Below are 15,933 nucleotides of genomic sequence, written 5' to 3'. Positions count from 1 at the left end.
TCAAAGTTCATGAACGACATTACTGCCCAATTTAAAATTTATAAATTACATTACGTTTGATCAAAGTTCTTAAACCATTTATATTATCATATTATTATTATTATTATTATTATTATGTAAAACCCCTTTGCCATTTTTTGCCTTTATATTACGTTAAAGTGGTCCTTTTATATTACGAATGGCAGCTAAGGAGTGCTGATGCAGTGACATACAAATTGATTTGACCGGTCCTTAGGCCAACGGGGGAAAAGTTGCTCGAGCTTTTCGCACTGTCAACTAGCCATGAATTCTGACCAAAAAAAAAACTAGCCATGAACGGTAGGTACTTTTCCCCGTCCGTCGTAAAATCCAACGATGCACGATTGTCTAGACTAAAATGGGATGACCACCAAATATTTTTTTAAATATTGATATTTTGATGAAAAGAAGTTTTCATAAATCAACCAAACAAAATTTGTATTTGTAATCATCTTTATCTTGCTAATCTTAATAAAGTAATTTGAAAATAAATATAACGTCGTTATTGTTTAAATCATGTTGAACTTATCGTTCTTGAAACCCTTTATATATGTAGTGCTGGGGTACAAAAGTATGTTTGATTTAGGTTATTACATTGTATTTGAAACACATAAATCTAATACTAATTTTTAATGAAATAATATTTAGCATAAAATACATCAGATGATTAAAAAATGAAAAAAAAAATGTTAGTAAATTGCATCATTGAGCATAATAAGTGATTGAGGAAAGTTTCCAAAAAAATTATAAACATTTTATATTTATGCCAACTATTTTTTTAATCATAAGCATTTCAATTGTATCAATTAAGTCCTAAATATTTTGACAATTTATCAATGTAGTTTGTATAGTCCATTTTAATGGAAAATTGTTGACATGTACATCTATGATTCTATATAACATGATCAGTACTAACGTTGTTAATTTTCTAAAGTCACGCCACTATATATTATTCAATTTTGTCATGAAAAGAACAATGTTGTACTTTCTTAATTTTCAAATTTTGAAAAAAGTGTCGTCATGAAAATAATCAAAACTTCATAAATCCCTCAAGAGGCAGCATAACCTTTTCGTTATTCAAATCCTGTTCATAAAATATATACATTTCCTCTTAATATATAGCAAAACGGTGGCATTAGTTAGGTAGAAAGTAAGAATAAAGTCATAGATCGAAAAATAAAAGTTGAGGTCATTGGACATTTCATATAAGAGATCACATCACTCATTCACCATAGTCTATTCATAATCCATTGATCTTAATATACATAAAATATATACAGATCATCTAAAAATAAATGTCAATTGAATTAAATAAACTAATAGAGTATTTGTTTCACGGAAAATAAATGATTTGAAAAATATTTTTCTAAAAGTAATCACTTATAAAAATAAATCAACAAAAAATATTTTCATCATTCACAAAAAAGAAAAATGTAGGCATGAACTATTATTGATAATACAAATATTTCATTGGCTAATTATTCAAAATATTATAAACGATTATTTTTAGAAAGATATTTTTCAAATCATTTATTTTATGTGTAATAAACAAAGCCTAAATTAACCTTGTCACTTGAATTTCTTTTTGAAATGCAAGTAAAGTGATTCTAAATGCTCTCAAAATCATGCAGTGATGACATTATGAAATTTAATGGTAAGTCTATAAAAGCTTGTATTAGTTTGTCATTAATAGAAATTATGGTATTCTTGTAATTAATAGAATTAGATTCACTCAACTTGCAATTAAACCATGTTAAGAGACAACTATCTTGTCCACAATAGTAGTAGTAAACATTCACATGCATCATCTTCGTCAAAAACACTAGAACACACATCGTACATGTAGCCGAGCTTGACCTATACCACTTTTATCATCTCAACGATGGCTGGCTCAACATCTGTGGACATTTCTATAATTGTACAACACCAAAATGCAAAGGAATCGCCTAGGTAGCACATAGTTCAATGACCAACACAGTGCCCTAGTAGCAATCATATGGATCTCCACTGAATCTAGAGTTATAATTTTTTTTTTCTCTATAATTCAAGATCACGGGTTCACAAATTTGACTATCTAAACATTCACAAAACAAAAACAAAATCATGCACTCAGGCAAGATGATTTAGCTAGGGCTTGATCCTAGAACTAGCTCAATACAAGATCAAAATTAATTGATAAAAACATAAAAGCAAACATTTACAATTAGTTTATTTAGCGACAAATAAATGGCTTGAATATATTTTTCTTTAAAATGATTGGTTAGTACTTAGAATAATTAGTCAATAAAAATACTTTTACCATCGACAATAATTTATGCTTTAATATATTCATTCATTTATCTTTATAAGCAATTATCTTTCAAAATGAATTCTGAAAAGTGATTTAAAATTTTTAAAAGGGGCCTTAAAGTGAATATTCAAATCGCATTCGAATAGTAAGATGGGGATTGGGAAATTTGTAGATGGGTCACGGTCAGGCAGTGTGGTACAACTCGTACCAACGGAGAGGCTCTGAAAAGAGAGGCGACCTCGGAAATAACAAAATAAAAAGGTTTCGCTGTTCTTTGCTCTGACTTTGCATTCAAGCCCCTCTGTTTACCCCTCCTCTGACCGCGTATAGTAGACTTGGCGCCCCTCGTGAGAATAAAATATCAAATCCAAACTTTTACACAATTTCAACTCATCGAAAATCGAAAAAATATTTAAAAAATCGAAATTTTCAATTAAATTAATATTCCGAAAAACCTAAACTACGAAACTAATTTTTAAAAATTTTATAAATGCTTTTATTTTCCTTAATTTTTATTACATTATATTACCACAATGAAAAACCACAAACAATATACCTTTGTGGCATAGTACGATAGATTTGTCAATTATCATGAATAATTAAATTCGAAAATTTAATGGTAAAATTTAACATAAATTAAATATAAAGCAAATTTGTTATATATGTATTAATTTCGGATTTTGATAATAAAAATATATCATGGTGGTATTAATTTAGGATTTTTTTGACTTTTACTCTAAATTAATTGAAGATTAACTTTCAGAATAAGAAAAAAAAGAGCACTGCACTGCTGCGACCGGCGACCGGCTAAGCTCCGCGACCAATCCCGAAGCAAGAAAACATAGTCAACCGGGAGAACGTGAAGAAAAGCAAAAGGTAGGGCCCACCCACGAGGTTAAAAAATTCGGAAAACCTGGGGAAGGCGGGGGGTAAAAATTATTTGACACTTATTACCCCCGTGACGTTTCGCGACGAGACCGCCCTCCGTCGGCAGTTCCCGAGGCGGAGATCTGACGGTGAGTCGACCGACGCCGTCCCATCCCCCCGCGGGGGGCGGCGCGGAACCCCAGGCGGCGGACGGCCAGCCGGGGCTAACGGCGTCAAGAAATCTTGGCATCACGTGACCTTGTGTGAATGATTTGACTTTTGACCCCCCCTATTTTTATTAATTTTTGTCAAATCGGCCCCTGTCTAGAGGGAGACTGCGAGAGCCTCTTCTTCGACGACAGTGAAAGGACTGCGATGGTGCAGGTAGGGGTAGCATCAATGTCGGCCTCAGTTTCAGAGATGCATTCCATTTCTTTTTGGCTCTTTATCGTTTCTTGATCAATGGCTCTCATATTTTATATTGAATTAATAAGGCGAAATTTTTTAAATCGATATATTCATAATAATTTTTTTTAATTAATTTTTTACTACAAAAAAACTCTAAACTCAAATGTACGTAAGAAATTTATCTTTCGTTAATTTTCATTAAATTTTATTGTCATATTATTAAATTAGATGATAAATGATAGTTTAGGGTTTTACCATATATTTTTCACATTTATACCATTTAGGGTCAGGCATAGTTGCATGGTAGAACTTAGAACTTGAAAACCGAACCGATGGAACCAGTCCAGTTTCAAATTCCAATGTATGCAAGGTAAGTTTCTCGTTCAAAAAATTGGAGAATTTGTTTCGACGAATAAGTTCCAAATTCTAGATTTGTGGAATTTAGAAACTAGACTAGACTCCATGATGTTTGATAATGAGTCTCTAATTTGAAATCACCGGTCCGAGCTTCTATTTTATGATTAAGACTTTTATTTTGTCAATGATTCATATTTTCGTGCATCTAAATATAAATTATAATCAATGAATTGTAGCAACAAATAATAGTTATTAAATGTGATAATTCACTACAATCGTTCAATAAATAATAAATGTAGAACTAGGATTGATTCTAGAATTGACCTTAAGACTTATAACAAGATAGGTTCCGAGATCTAGAAAATAAGGAACCTATTTTAACAAGTTGGTTCTAAGTTCCGAGGTAAGGTTCCAGTATCTAGAAATTGAAGACTTGTTACAACGAGTTGGTTTCAGGTTTCAGGTGAAACCTATATGAAACTTGGAACCACTTACCCTTAATATTAATTTGTGATTTTTCGTGATACTAATATAATTTAATGGAAACTAACGAAAGATACATTAATTACATGTGTACTAGTTTAGATTTTTCATGGTATTAACCATTGTATCTTTACAAAAAAAAGGTAAATGAACTATTTTTAAAAAGTAGCCATACTGATGTCCAACGCAATATTTAATGGGAGGCTCTAGTCTGTAAGGATGACTCTTTGCTATGTATATTCATTTTTTTTTTATGAGTAAAACAATAGGAAGGAGGGGCAATCGGTGTCGACGATCTCTCTGGATGTTACTGTATGATGCTACCACTCAGTTTGAGTGAGCCAGTCACCTTCACCTAGCCATGGTACTAGTGAGAGAAAAGTTGCGATTATGCTAGCCATGGCACTATTGAAATGTACGCCACAAACAAATCAAGGTTTATTGAGATTGAAAAGTGATTAGGGGATATGAATTTGTGACCAGGAGGCCCATGGACCACTTGAGAGTAAGTGTTACCTCATTGTGGTAGTCATGTAATATTTGGTAATGAGGCGAGCCGAAGCTATGTAATTGGTTGGTCGTAGGAAGATAATTGAGATCTAGTTATATAGAAGTAAGCCAAGAAATGAGTCAAGATGTGAACGAAAAATGACACTGTAAACACGACCACAGATAAAAGGGCAAAATTTAATTTCTACTAGTCAAGATTTTCTTTTGCCTTATAAAAGGAAAAATATTAATGACCAAAAATCTTCGAAGATCCATTTTTTTTTTTTTTTTTTGTCTTCTGTCTACATAAAGATTGAAAATCATGAGGAAGAAACTCGATTGAATTACTGAGGGGCCGCATCTTGTTCTTTTGTCGGAGAGAGAAGTGTTTGAACATGGTTGGGATTTACCTAATTCGTTGCTGGAATGATGGGTTCCTAAGAGATTTCATCATAAACATGGTATTTGCCTAGCCTTTAATTGTTCGTGGATAGATAGATAATGACCATAATTTATCATCTACGTAAATCCTTAGAAAACATTTTTCTAAAAATGATCATCTCTATTACTTACAAAAATGAATGAATATAAAATATATTTTTCATTTAGGTAACTATTTAGACATAAATTATTATTAATACTATTAATATTTTTCATTAGTTAATTAGTTCAAATGATACAAGTAATCTTTTTAGGAAAATATTTTTCAAATCATTCATTTATTATTATTATTTTTTTTTGCTAAACAAATGGAGTAAAATTAACACCCCATTGAACATGTAGATAGTCTCATTCACGTGCATTGCTTAGAAATAACTCATGTACATTGATCCACATTTCAAACTTTTAAAATGTCTTTTAAGACCCCCACCCCCCAACAAAGTTTTTTTTTTTTTTTTTTTTAATTCAAAGAAAATCTCTTTTTTTTTTTTTTTAATCATAAACAAATTGTGCTGTACCCAAAAGGATGCTTGGCTACAATAACTATATTCCTATATGTCGTATAATGCATTTTAAATAAATAAATAAATATATATATATATATATATATATATAAATATATATTACCAAACATATAAGCCACAATGCATGTACATTATACATCGTACAATTATAGCAATTTACAATAGTATCGATCGGATTCTTTTTATAAGTTGTATTTTTAATTACAATACTTCTCTTTTCTAAAAAATAAAGAAAAGAAAAATAATTGCACATGCCCATAGACATACACGCTGATGACATAGATTCATTATGCACATAACAATAATGTAAATTATTGCATGATGGCGTATTATTCTACAATATGTTAGCGTAATGAGTATGTCCGTTATCTCTGTTAACTCTCAAACCCAATAAATTATTATTCTTGCATCCCTAATTAATTATATGTGATCTCCACAATTAATTGTTCTTTTTCTTAAATGAAGATGAATAACTTGAAAATATATCTAACTTGCTATTGAATCGAGAAGCGGAGAAAGAAAAACAAATTGGTTTGAGCCAGTTCAGCTATAAAAGTACAAGATCATATTAGGTGAAGAGATTCCAAAAAGCGCTACACTAAAAAAATTCACTTAAAGGTTTCGATATCGTACCTCACCTAAAATTCTAGGTCTCCCATTGGTCATATTCAAAGGGTTTGAACTCTCTTAATCAAGGGTCGATTGATATCATGAATTCCTAATGCCGTCGCTGGAAATAAGATTTAATAAAATGAAGAAAATTTGGTGGATTTACTTGTTTTTGTTCTTGGGGCCTCATGGTATTATCATCTCTACCACTCTTTTAAAATTCTTACACAAACATTGAGAACAAATGAGGTTTGTTTCGTCTTTCGAACAATTGCTTTAAATTGACTTCATGAAGCATGCACTCATGAGAAATTGCACGACAAAAATAGACAGATTCCTAATTAGTTCATTCCAAAATGCACACGTTCATTACGTTATTCCCTTGACAGGAAATAATGCCAAGAATCAAAGTGAGGGTTTGGTTGGATTTGAATTGGATTTGGATCGGGTCATGTCGGACATGTCTCGCCAAATTCGTATCACATAAAAATGGTTAATAGAGGTCAATTTGGTTTAAATTATTTTTAGACCCTTCCAAATTTGATCCAACCTGCTCGTTCCTTTTTTTATTTATTTATTAACAATCTACTCGTTTGATAGGTTTAGTTGAAGCACATATGCATGAATGTTAGATCGTTTCATATATTAAAAATAGTCTCCTAAAAACTTTTCTCTTTTTGGTTTGTAATTCTGAGTTGTTAAGCACTACCTTTTGTTAAAAGCGCACTTCGTCAAATAATGAACCCGTTTGTGGGGCAATAACACTCGCCCCGGAAAATAATTATTGAAAATATAACTTCTTTTTGCGGTTTCTTTGTTAATCATTATTATGTCCCCAAATTGGGTAACCTAATCATCTAATTGAACTTCTATGCAAAAATCAATTTCCTCAAATTCCCACTAGAAGATGGGACAAAAAACACTCAATACATGCATAATCAAAATCCTAGAAAATTATATAATGACCGATGATAATTAGATAGTTACGTCATTGATTTCTAGTAAAAATTGATTGAGAGGACTATATTAAACTTCGCATGAAGCAAGAAATCCATTTCCTCAAATTCCCACTAGAAAGATGGAATAAAAGACACTCAATACATTTGTAATCGAAAACCCTAGAAAATTGGGTAATGACCGGTGATAACCGGATAGTCACGCTATCGATTTCCGGTGAGAATTAATTGAAAGGATTACATTGGATTTTACATAAAATTTTATAATTGAATTACTAAATTTATAATTAAAATGACATATGTAGATTTATAATTGATTTGTACATTGGATTTCACACAAAAATTTAGAACTAAATTAGTAAATTTATAACTAAAATGATATTCGTATAATAAGTTTAAAAGTGATGAGGTAATTTTGTCTAAAAAGATGTACCTCGTAGTGATAAATTTTTCTATTACTCGATTTCATATTAACTATACCACGTGGCCCACTTAGATGAATTAATGAAGACGGCACAATCATGTCGATAAAAGAAAGGATTTGGCATTGATTTTCATGTGTCAAGTGAGTAACTACAGCCGAATGCCATTATGCGACCCTTTTCATTGGCCCACTACGTGTGGGGGGCAATAATTGCCCGACCTATTGAGTTTCGAGATAGGTGTGGTACATTGTATCGTCGAATTGGCATCATGAGGATCTATAAAAGAGGACGAAAAAAGAAAAAGGAAAATGGAACGCCAGTTGCAAATTGCGACCATGTTCGATGTTGAAAGATAGATGAATGGTCATTTTCGCCCGTGAAGTTAGGGTTTCTAAGAATATGCCGATAGGGATTTTAGGGTAAAAATATTATAAAAGGTTTTAAATTTATTACACTCATGTCAATTCAGTCTTAAATCTTTATTAATTAACTTCTAAATCTTTTGATGATCTGCTAATATAATGCATCTGACCAATTTTGATGATTGTATTAATTGACTCATAAACTTTTTGACGATTTACCGAGATAATCCATCCAATGAATTTTAACTAGAAATCCCTGATATAGACGACGGCTGTTTTCTATGACATGACTAATGCTAACAGGGACAAATTTTTATTATTTATATATATTAGAAATATTTTTTATTATTTTTCTTCAACCTCTTCTTTTATGTTCTTTCTTTTCATTATCACCTGGCAGGCCCTCGCCAGATCTAATGAGGGCGACACTTGCAGCTTATAAGTTGCCTATAGGAGTGTCAACACTAGGCATGGATGTAGATGATAATTTCTATTTGGCAGTTCGCGGAGGACAATACAAGTGTTCCAATCAGAAGTCAAAGGTCAAGAATCTTTTAATGACTCAAGTGAGATTAGAGCCACGACATCTTCTGTAATTAAGGTTTGGCTCGAGGAGAGTAGGTGTGGGAATGACAATTAACAACTCGAAAAGAGTGGACTTTGGTCGTGCTTATTTCCCTTTTTTCTTTTTGGTATCGTTTCGATTTGGTGGTTGCGTTTTGGTTTCTGTTTCCCTTCGTGCGTGTCCTTTGTCTTGGATTATGCTAGAAAATCAGGCCACGGGATGCACAGGGCATTAAGATTATATCGAACTTATTATTTTTTTATTTTCCGTCCTTCAAAATGAAATTTCATCACGTCAAAGTGAGCTAGGTGATGATTTGTTCTAAAAGGTAATACCGTGCGGAGTTGTTATGCAATAATAAGAAAAAAAAACTCTTCTTTTGAAGGTTAATTGGAGTGGTTATATTTTGCGTTTAATATCATTCTTTGTATTGTTAGGCCCAAAGAAGCAAATAAAAGAGGCTGAATAGGTTGTTCCAAGAGGATAGAAACTAATTATGAAGAACCAATCCCTGTACAAATTCCGCTTCCACTAGTAAAGTAAACTTGTAATGTAAATGACGAAGACTAAAGGGTCCAGGGAAAGAGAATGTGAAAACGAGAATTATAGTGGTCCGACTCGAGTGTCCTAGCTCATCTCTTTTGTCTCCATCGGCTTATACAGGTCGCATTCCACTAATAACGCCAAAAGTACAAATTGTCGACTATCGCCAGTCTCGTTATGGAGTAAGGAACTATTGGACCATTCAATGGTTGTTCTCAGACCTTGCACATATAGCACAAGGGATCCTCTATCCAAACCTTAAAGCACGCCTCTCTTATGTGGACAAATGCATTTGTTCTAAGTACAATGACTTCTCTCATGTGTCAACATAAAGGGTCTGTTACTCATGCTAACTCGCTTTCATTCTCTCTCGTCACTCTCGCGGCGCTAGTAGCCAATCCCCGCCGCCACAGTTCAACCGTCCTACCTTTCTCTCGCCGGAATCATGCGACCGGAGCTCTGACCCGAATTCGAACGGAGTCAATGTCGGGGCCACGTCGCTACGGATTTCGGAACCCAGGTAATTCGAAGATGCTCGAGCTTGCAAAGTAAAATCCTAGCTCGAGCAGGAAAATGGCCTGGAGCCTTGCTCTTTTCGGTAGGGGGATCCGATGCAACCCAAAAGAAACCAGTCACGGCGGCCGTCATTCTCCGCCATACAATCTTCCTCAACTCCGCACATTTACACATCTATTTCCACACAAGACTCGCTAAAAACGGGAGGATGTCCCTTCAATCCGTCGACGTCCACTCCAAAGAGGTCGGCCCTACCCTCCAGCGTCGCAAGGAGCCAATCCTCGAAGATCCCCCACGACCCCCCACTTCATTAAATTCGCTACCCAACGAGCCTGTGGGTCCCAGGCCCCCTGCCCTACTACCGATCGACCGAAAACACTTCTTCACATGGAGTGAGAGAGAGACCGCATTCCTTTCCTCATTTTCTTTTTTTAAATTTCTAGCAGGTACACTTAATATTACAATTAGTTCAAACTAATTTTTGTTTCAAAAAAATCTCAAACCGATAGATTTTATGTTACATTTGTACCGGAAACTAATTTTTCACATGGCAGAAATGGGAACGGATACATGGATACTGTATTTATCCAAAATTAATTTTCCCATTACAGAAAAATATATAAGTTCTTTAGAATCTTTGATAAGGAAAATTTGCTAAAACTTGATTGATTTTGCATTGAAAGCTTTGTAGAATTTCAGAAATCTGCTAAATTTCATAATCTTTCCCAACTCAAAAATTGTTTCAGGGGTAAATGCAACATTGGCATAATCGGTTTGGAATTTTTATGACACAAAAATTAGTTGCGACATGGGTTTATTGGCTGTTTTGAGGCTTTGTAATATCAACCCTTTTTTTCTAGAGAAATACTTTCATTTTTATTTTTCTTTATTTTACTGTGTTTAGCCGTCGACAAGGCAGTTCCCTTCAACGCACCGCATTTAAGGCGTTCCCAAAATTCCATGTCACAGAGAGAGAGAGAGATAACATTATGAAGGAGGAGTGCATGCCATACCAAACATGATAGGCATTGGAAACATTCTGCACGCGATAGGGTGTTCGTCTCCGCTGCCACCGCTCCCCATTTAAGGCCTTATCATCCCCCCAATTTTGTGTCCGGATAAAGGTGTACCTTATCGAGGCCGATCCACCGGATTCGGGATATTCATAATCTTAGCAGCCGGTCTTCCGCGAAAACATCAAGAAATACAATGAATATGGATTAGAATTATATCGAAAACGTGGCGGGTAAAGGGGCGGCGGCCATAGTTCACTCCCCTCCGGAATTGGTCAATAATGCCGGCTTGGTGCACCATTTTGAATGGACTTTGGACCACTAAAAGTCATCAAGCCAAAGTCAAGATCCGAGTTCCATGTATGGAATTCGGCTTTTACGTTTTATAAAGAGATAGAATAAAAGTTCAAGAGTGAGTTGAGATTTATAATAAAAAATAAAATAAATAAGTTGTGATGATTTCAAAGTCTCTTAGCCCATTGCCTAATTGACCCTAGTGACTAAGCTTCAACTTATTTTTGTCTAAATATAACTAAAGCCTTTTACAATTTTAATTTTTTCTCCGCATACCATTTAAATTAAAATTGTTTCTCAATGCACTTTTCAATTGCAAATTCATCAAACGCTATTTACATTTCAAAAAAAAAAAAAACTTCTAACATGAAAATCATTTGCACTTCCCTAAAGAATTTTCTCAAGTGCTCTCCCGAATGCAATCCAAGTACGACTATAGAAACAATTGATACTTTTTTTCTTTTACCGTCTGTAACAGTGTTTCCATCACTATTATTATATAGAGTAATGGTATCTTTTTCTTGCTGAAATGTAAAAAAAAAAAAAAAAAAGGCATTTTCACCGACATAGCCGAAAAGATCTTTTCCATTGATGCACATACAATCGAAAAGTTCCAAAAAAACCCAAAATTCAAGCGACGGTCAATACGACTCCCATGTGAAGAGTCACCCTTTCAGATCGGTCAACGGTCGACCGCGCCGCGAGAGAAGGCAGGCTCGAGTTTTCCAAAGCAGAACCGACCCGTTGACCGTCACGGCAGCCTGGGGTGGCAGGCCTAAAACCAAAAAAAAAAGAAAAAAAGAAAAAGAAAAACCGAAATAAAAATTGGGGAAAAAAGCAAAAAAAACCGCCACTTGCCAGTTCCCAGTCACCATGTTTAAAATCCCAATACCGAAAACCCCACTACTAAAAAACATCTTCCAATCCTCCCTTTCGCATTTAAATAAATTAAAAATAAACAATCAAGCAAATAAATAAAAGTAAATAAATAAATAAATGCGTTCGGATTATTTTCCTCCTATGGAGCTTTTATATCGTAATCTTCCCGCACCTTAAACCACCGGAGAAAAAGCTCAGAGCTAGAGATAGAGAGAGAAACAGAGTGTGGGGTTTTCAAATATATTTGGCAAGGCGAGAGCGAAAGCAAGAGACCTTTCTCAATTTTCTGCAGCGATCTTCTTCTTCCTCCCTTCCTTCCTCCCTTCCTTCCTCCTCGCCATCTCCCCATGTTCAGACCCTCTTGAATCCAAGAGAAAAACGAAGCCGACCACCCGCCACGACAGACACAGCGACGCGAAAACGATGGTCCTCGGCTGGAGACGAGCGTTCTGCACCTCCATCCCCAAAGACGACGACGCCGCCGCCGCCGCCGCCGGAGCTGGAGCCGGAGCCGGGGCTGGCTCCGGCGCCAGGACGTTCTCCTGCAAGCTCCCCCGGCTCAGCAGCAACAATGGCGGCGACGGCAGCAGCACCGGGAATAGCCCCAGGATCTCCTCCAAATTCGGGTTCTTCTCCAATCCCTCCACCCCGCGGTCGCAGTCGCGGCAGCGGCAGCGGCCGGAGCCGGCGCCGGCGCCGAGCCCCAACCTCCGCTGCCGCACCGCCGCGGTGGCCACGCCGGCCTCGTCCGCGGCGAGCAGCCCGAGGCTCCAGTGCAAGACGGCGGCGCCGAAGAGGAGCGGCGGCGGAGGCGGCGAGCGCCACCAGAGCCTGTTCAATAACCTGTCCAATCCTTCGTCCCCGAGATCGCCGTCCGGCTTCTCTCTCCTCAAGGCGAGCCTCCGTCTATCCAGAGTAAGCGAACCTGCGAATTGATTTCTTGCTTTTTTTTCCCCTTTTTCCGGTTTCGTCGCATTTTTTCGTGACGCTCGTCGCTGTCCTTGCCAGACGAGATGCGGAATCTGCTTGCAGAGCGTGAAAACAGGGCAAGGGACCGCCATTTTCACGGCGGAGTGTGCTCACACCTTCCACTTCCCTTGCGTCGCGGCTCACGTCAAGAAGCACCGGGTCCTCGCCTGCCCGGTCTGCAGCGCCTGCTGGAAGGAGATTCCCTTGCTCGACGCGCACAAGATCGGCGGGGACGACGACGCCGGGTCGAAGATCGCGAGTGCCAAGCCCAAGCCGCTGCGAGCCTACGACGACGACGAGTCGCTGCTGTCTCCGAGCTCCGTCTCCCGATTCAATCCGATTCCCGAATCGGACGAGAGCAACGAGGATGATCAGCAACGGGAGGAGGATGTGGAGTTCCAAGGTTTCTGCGTCGGCTCATCGGCGTCGCCGTTGAGCAGAATGAGATTGTCGGACGAGGAGAACAACGGGAGGAACGTGGAGGTGAGCTTGCTGCCTGAAGCGGCGGTCATTTCCGCGAACAAGAGCTACGGGACGTGCGCGGTGGTTCTGAAGGTGAAAGCGCCGCCGGCGGCGACGAGGGCGGCGTCCGCCAGAGCTCCGATCGATCTGGTGACGGTCCTGGATGTGAGCGCGAGCATGAGCGGCGAGAAGCTCCTCATGATGAAGCGCGCGATGCGGCTGGTGATCTCCTCGCTCGGCGAGACCGACCGCCTGTCCATCGTCGCCTTCTCCACCACCTCCAAGCGGCTCCTGCCGTTGAAGAGGATGACGATGACCGGCCGCCGGTCCGCGCGGCGGATCGTCGACGCGATCGGCTGCACCGGCCAGGCCGGGCTCGTGAACGACGCGCTGAGGAAGGCGGCGAAGGTCCTCGAGGACCGGCGCGAGCGGAACCCCGCCGCGACGATCGTGCTCCTATCCGACGGCCAAGACCAGCGCGTGCACGCCAACGCCGCGAAGCAGAGGCGGAACTCCTCCATCGTGTCGTCCACGCGCTTCGGCGACATCCCCGTGCACGCCGTCGGCTTCTGCGACCCCTGCGGCGGCGCGTCGGGCCACGCGGCGGCGCAGGACGAGTCCTTCGCCCGGTGCCTGAGCGGACTGACGTGCGTCGTCGTGCAGGACTTGAAGCTCCAGCTCGGGTTCATCTCCGGGTCCGACCGGGTCGAGATAACGGCGGTCTACTCCCTGATGGGCCGGCCCACGTCGCTCGGGTCGGGCCTGATCCGGGTCGGCGACCTCTTCGCCGAGGAGGAGAGGGAACTGCTCGTGGAGCTGAGGCTCAGCGGGTCCCACCACGTGATGTCGGTGGGCTCGTCGTACCGGGACCCGCTCACGCGCGAGCTCGTGTACTCGCGGGAGCAGCCGATCCCCGTCCCCCGCCCTCACGCCGTCCGATCGTCGTCCCCGCACGGCATCCAACGCCTCAAGAACCTCCACGTCACCGCGCGGGCTATCGCCGAGTCCCGCCGGCTGGCCGACCGCGGCGATGCGTCGGGGGCCTACCACCTACTCTCGTCCGCCCGGGCGCTGCTGGTGCAGTCCTGCCTAACATCCGCCGACGAGTTCCTACGCTGCCTGGAGGCCGAGCTGGCGGAGCTCCAGCGGCTCAGGCAGCAGTCCCAGAGGGCCAGAGCAGCAGCCGACGAGAGGCGAGAGCCCGCCGCCGCCGCCGCCCGTGGTGGGGCGGACGAGAAGCCGGAGCCGCTGACGCCGACGTCGGCGTGGAGGGCGGCGGAGAGGCTGGCCAAGGTGGCCATCATGAGGAAGTCGATGAACCGGGTTAGCGACTTGCACGGCTTCGAAAACGCCAGATTTTAGCCCCCACTTTTTCCTTTCTTTTTCCCATTTTCACTTGTCTTTTTTCTTCCCCGAGGAAATATAAATATATATAAATATCTCACCTTGCAAGGCAGTATTTAGCGAGTAAGAATATAGTAAGCAATTCGAAGGAACATTGTATATTGTAAGGAGGTTCTTCTGCAATAATTTTTTTCAAAGAAGGCGATGCTTCAAATGATTGAAATGGCAGCACAGGGAGGGAAGGAGAGAGTGGGCCTGAGCCCATGAGAGTGAGGACGAGCAGTACCCGACGCGGAGGCCCTTTTCTGCAGGAGGCGGGGCCGGAGGGAGGGGCGGAGCGGCCCCCACACGGCGGAGATGGGATGGCTCCGCCATTCTCTCTGGTTTGTCTCCATTATCGCCTCCTCACTGTTTGTTTTTCAATTATTATCGTCGTGGGGATGGTGGTGGTGGTGGGGAGGATAAGAGAAGCAGAAACATCAGAGAGAGATCCAAAATGGGGGGGTACTGACTGACTGAGCATTTTGTCTTCTTCTCCTTCCTCCCCACATCGTCCTCCTCCGGTTTGTCCTATTGCGTCAAATCCGTCGGTTAGGCGCGCAACGTGATCGAATGCGATGTTCTTTAGACATGTACTCATCGATGCTCCTCCTCATGAATTTTTTTTTGTCGTTCGAGAATGCGGGGGATGGTGATGGGGATAAAACTTTTCTTCGTCTTTTTCGTCCACGCCCTCTAATCGGCGCTAATCATGATCGTAAACAAAGATTTGTTCTTTTGTTCGTTGCTCGTGGTATTGGGTTCAATGTATGTCGTGATTGATTCGTTTGCATCTTCTCTCTCGTGCTCTCTTTCCATCTTTCATGTGCCGCGCATTAGGAGCACAGAGAGGGCGAGACGCGGGGCCGCGCCGAACAGGACGCATCAACATCGTCCAGTTAGCGAGAGAGAGAGAGAGAGAGAGAGGTACTAGAAATAAAAGGAGTGGGGGGAGGTGTGATGGGTGACCACCACTCGGTTCGGTCCCTAGAAAAACATTTCGAAACGGCCTTTGTGTTTTCTTAATTCCCATTCTCCTTTTCCATAGGATTAAGACATTTAGAGAGAGAGAGAGAGACT

The 15,933-nt window shown here is 40.1% G+C and overlaps 1 protein-coding gene across 1 annotated transcript; it reads left to right on the top strand.

Moving 5' to 3' along the window:
- The first annotated feature begins 12,211 nt into the window (after positions 1 to 12,211).
- LOC104418393 (E3 ubiquitin-protein ligase WAVH1) lies at positions 12,212 to 15,014 on the top strand. Its single transcript, XM_010029720.3, has 2 exons — positions 12,212 to 12,954; positions 13,048 to 15,014. The coding sequence occupies exons 1-2, from the start codon at positions 12,463 to 12,465 to the stop codon at positions 14,830 to 14,832; spliced, it is 2,277 nt and encodes a 758-aa protein (XP_010028022.3). The 5' UTR covers positions 12,212 to 12,462; the 3' UTR covers positions 14,833 to 15,014.
- Positions 15,015 to 15,933: the final 919 nt, after the last annotated feature.

Source organism: Eucalyptus grandis, chromosome 9 (genome assembly GCF_016545825.1).
Source record: "Eucalyptus grandis isolate ANBG69807.140 chromosome 9, ASM1654582v1, whole genome shotgun sequence".
NCBI classification, from domain to species: Eukaryota; Viridiplantae; Streptophyta; class Magnoliopsida; order Myrtales; family Myrtaceae; genus Eucalyptus; species Eucalyptus grandis.
The sequence above is the reverse complement of the archived record's forward strand: the minus strand, read 5'-3'. Positions and strand labels throughout refer to the sequence as shown.

Coding starts and splice junctions, on each gene's coding strand:
- LOC104418393 (XM_010029720.3), top strand. CDS start 12,463: ATGGTCCTCGGCTGGAGACGAGCGTTCTGCACCTCCATCCCCAAAGAC. Junction 12,955..13,047: donor CGAGCCTCCGTCTATCCAGA/GTAAGCGAACCT, acceptor TGTCCTTGCCAG/ACGAGATGCGGAATCTGCTT.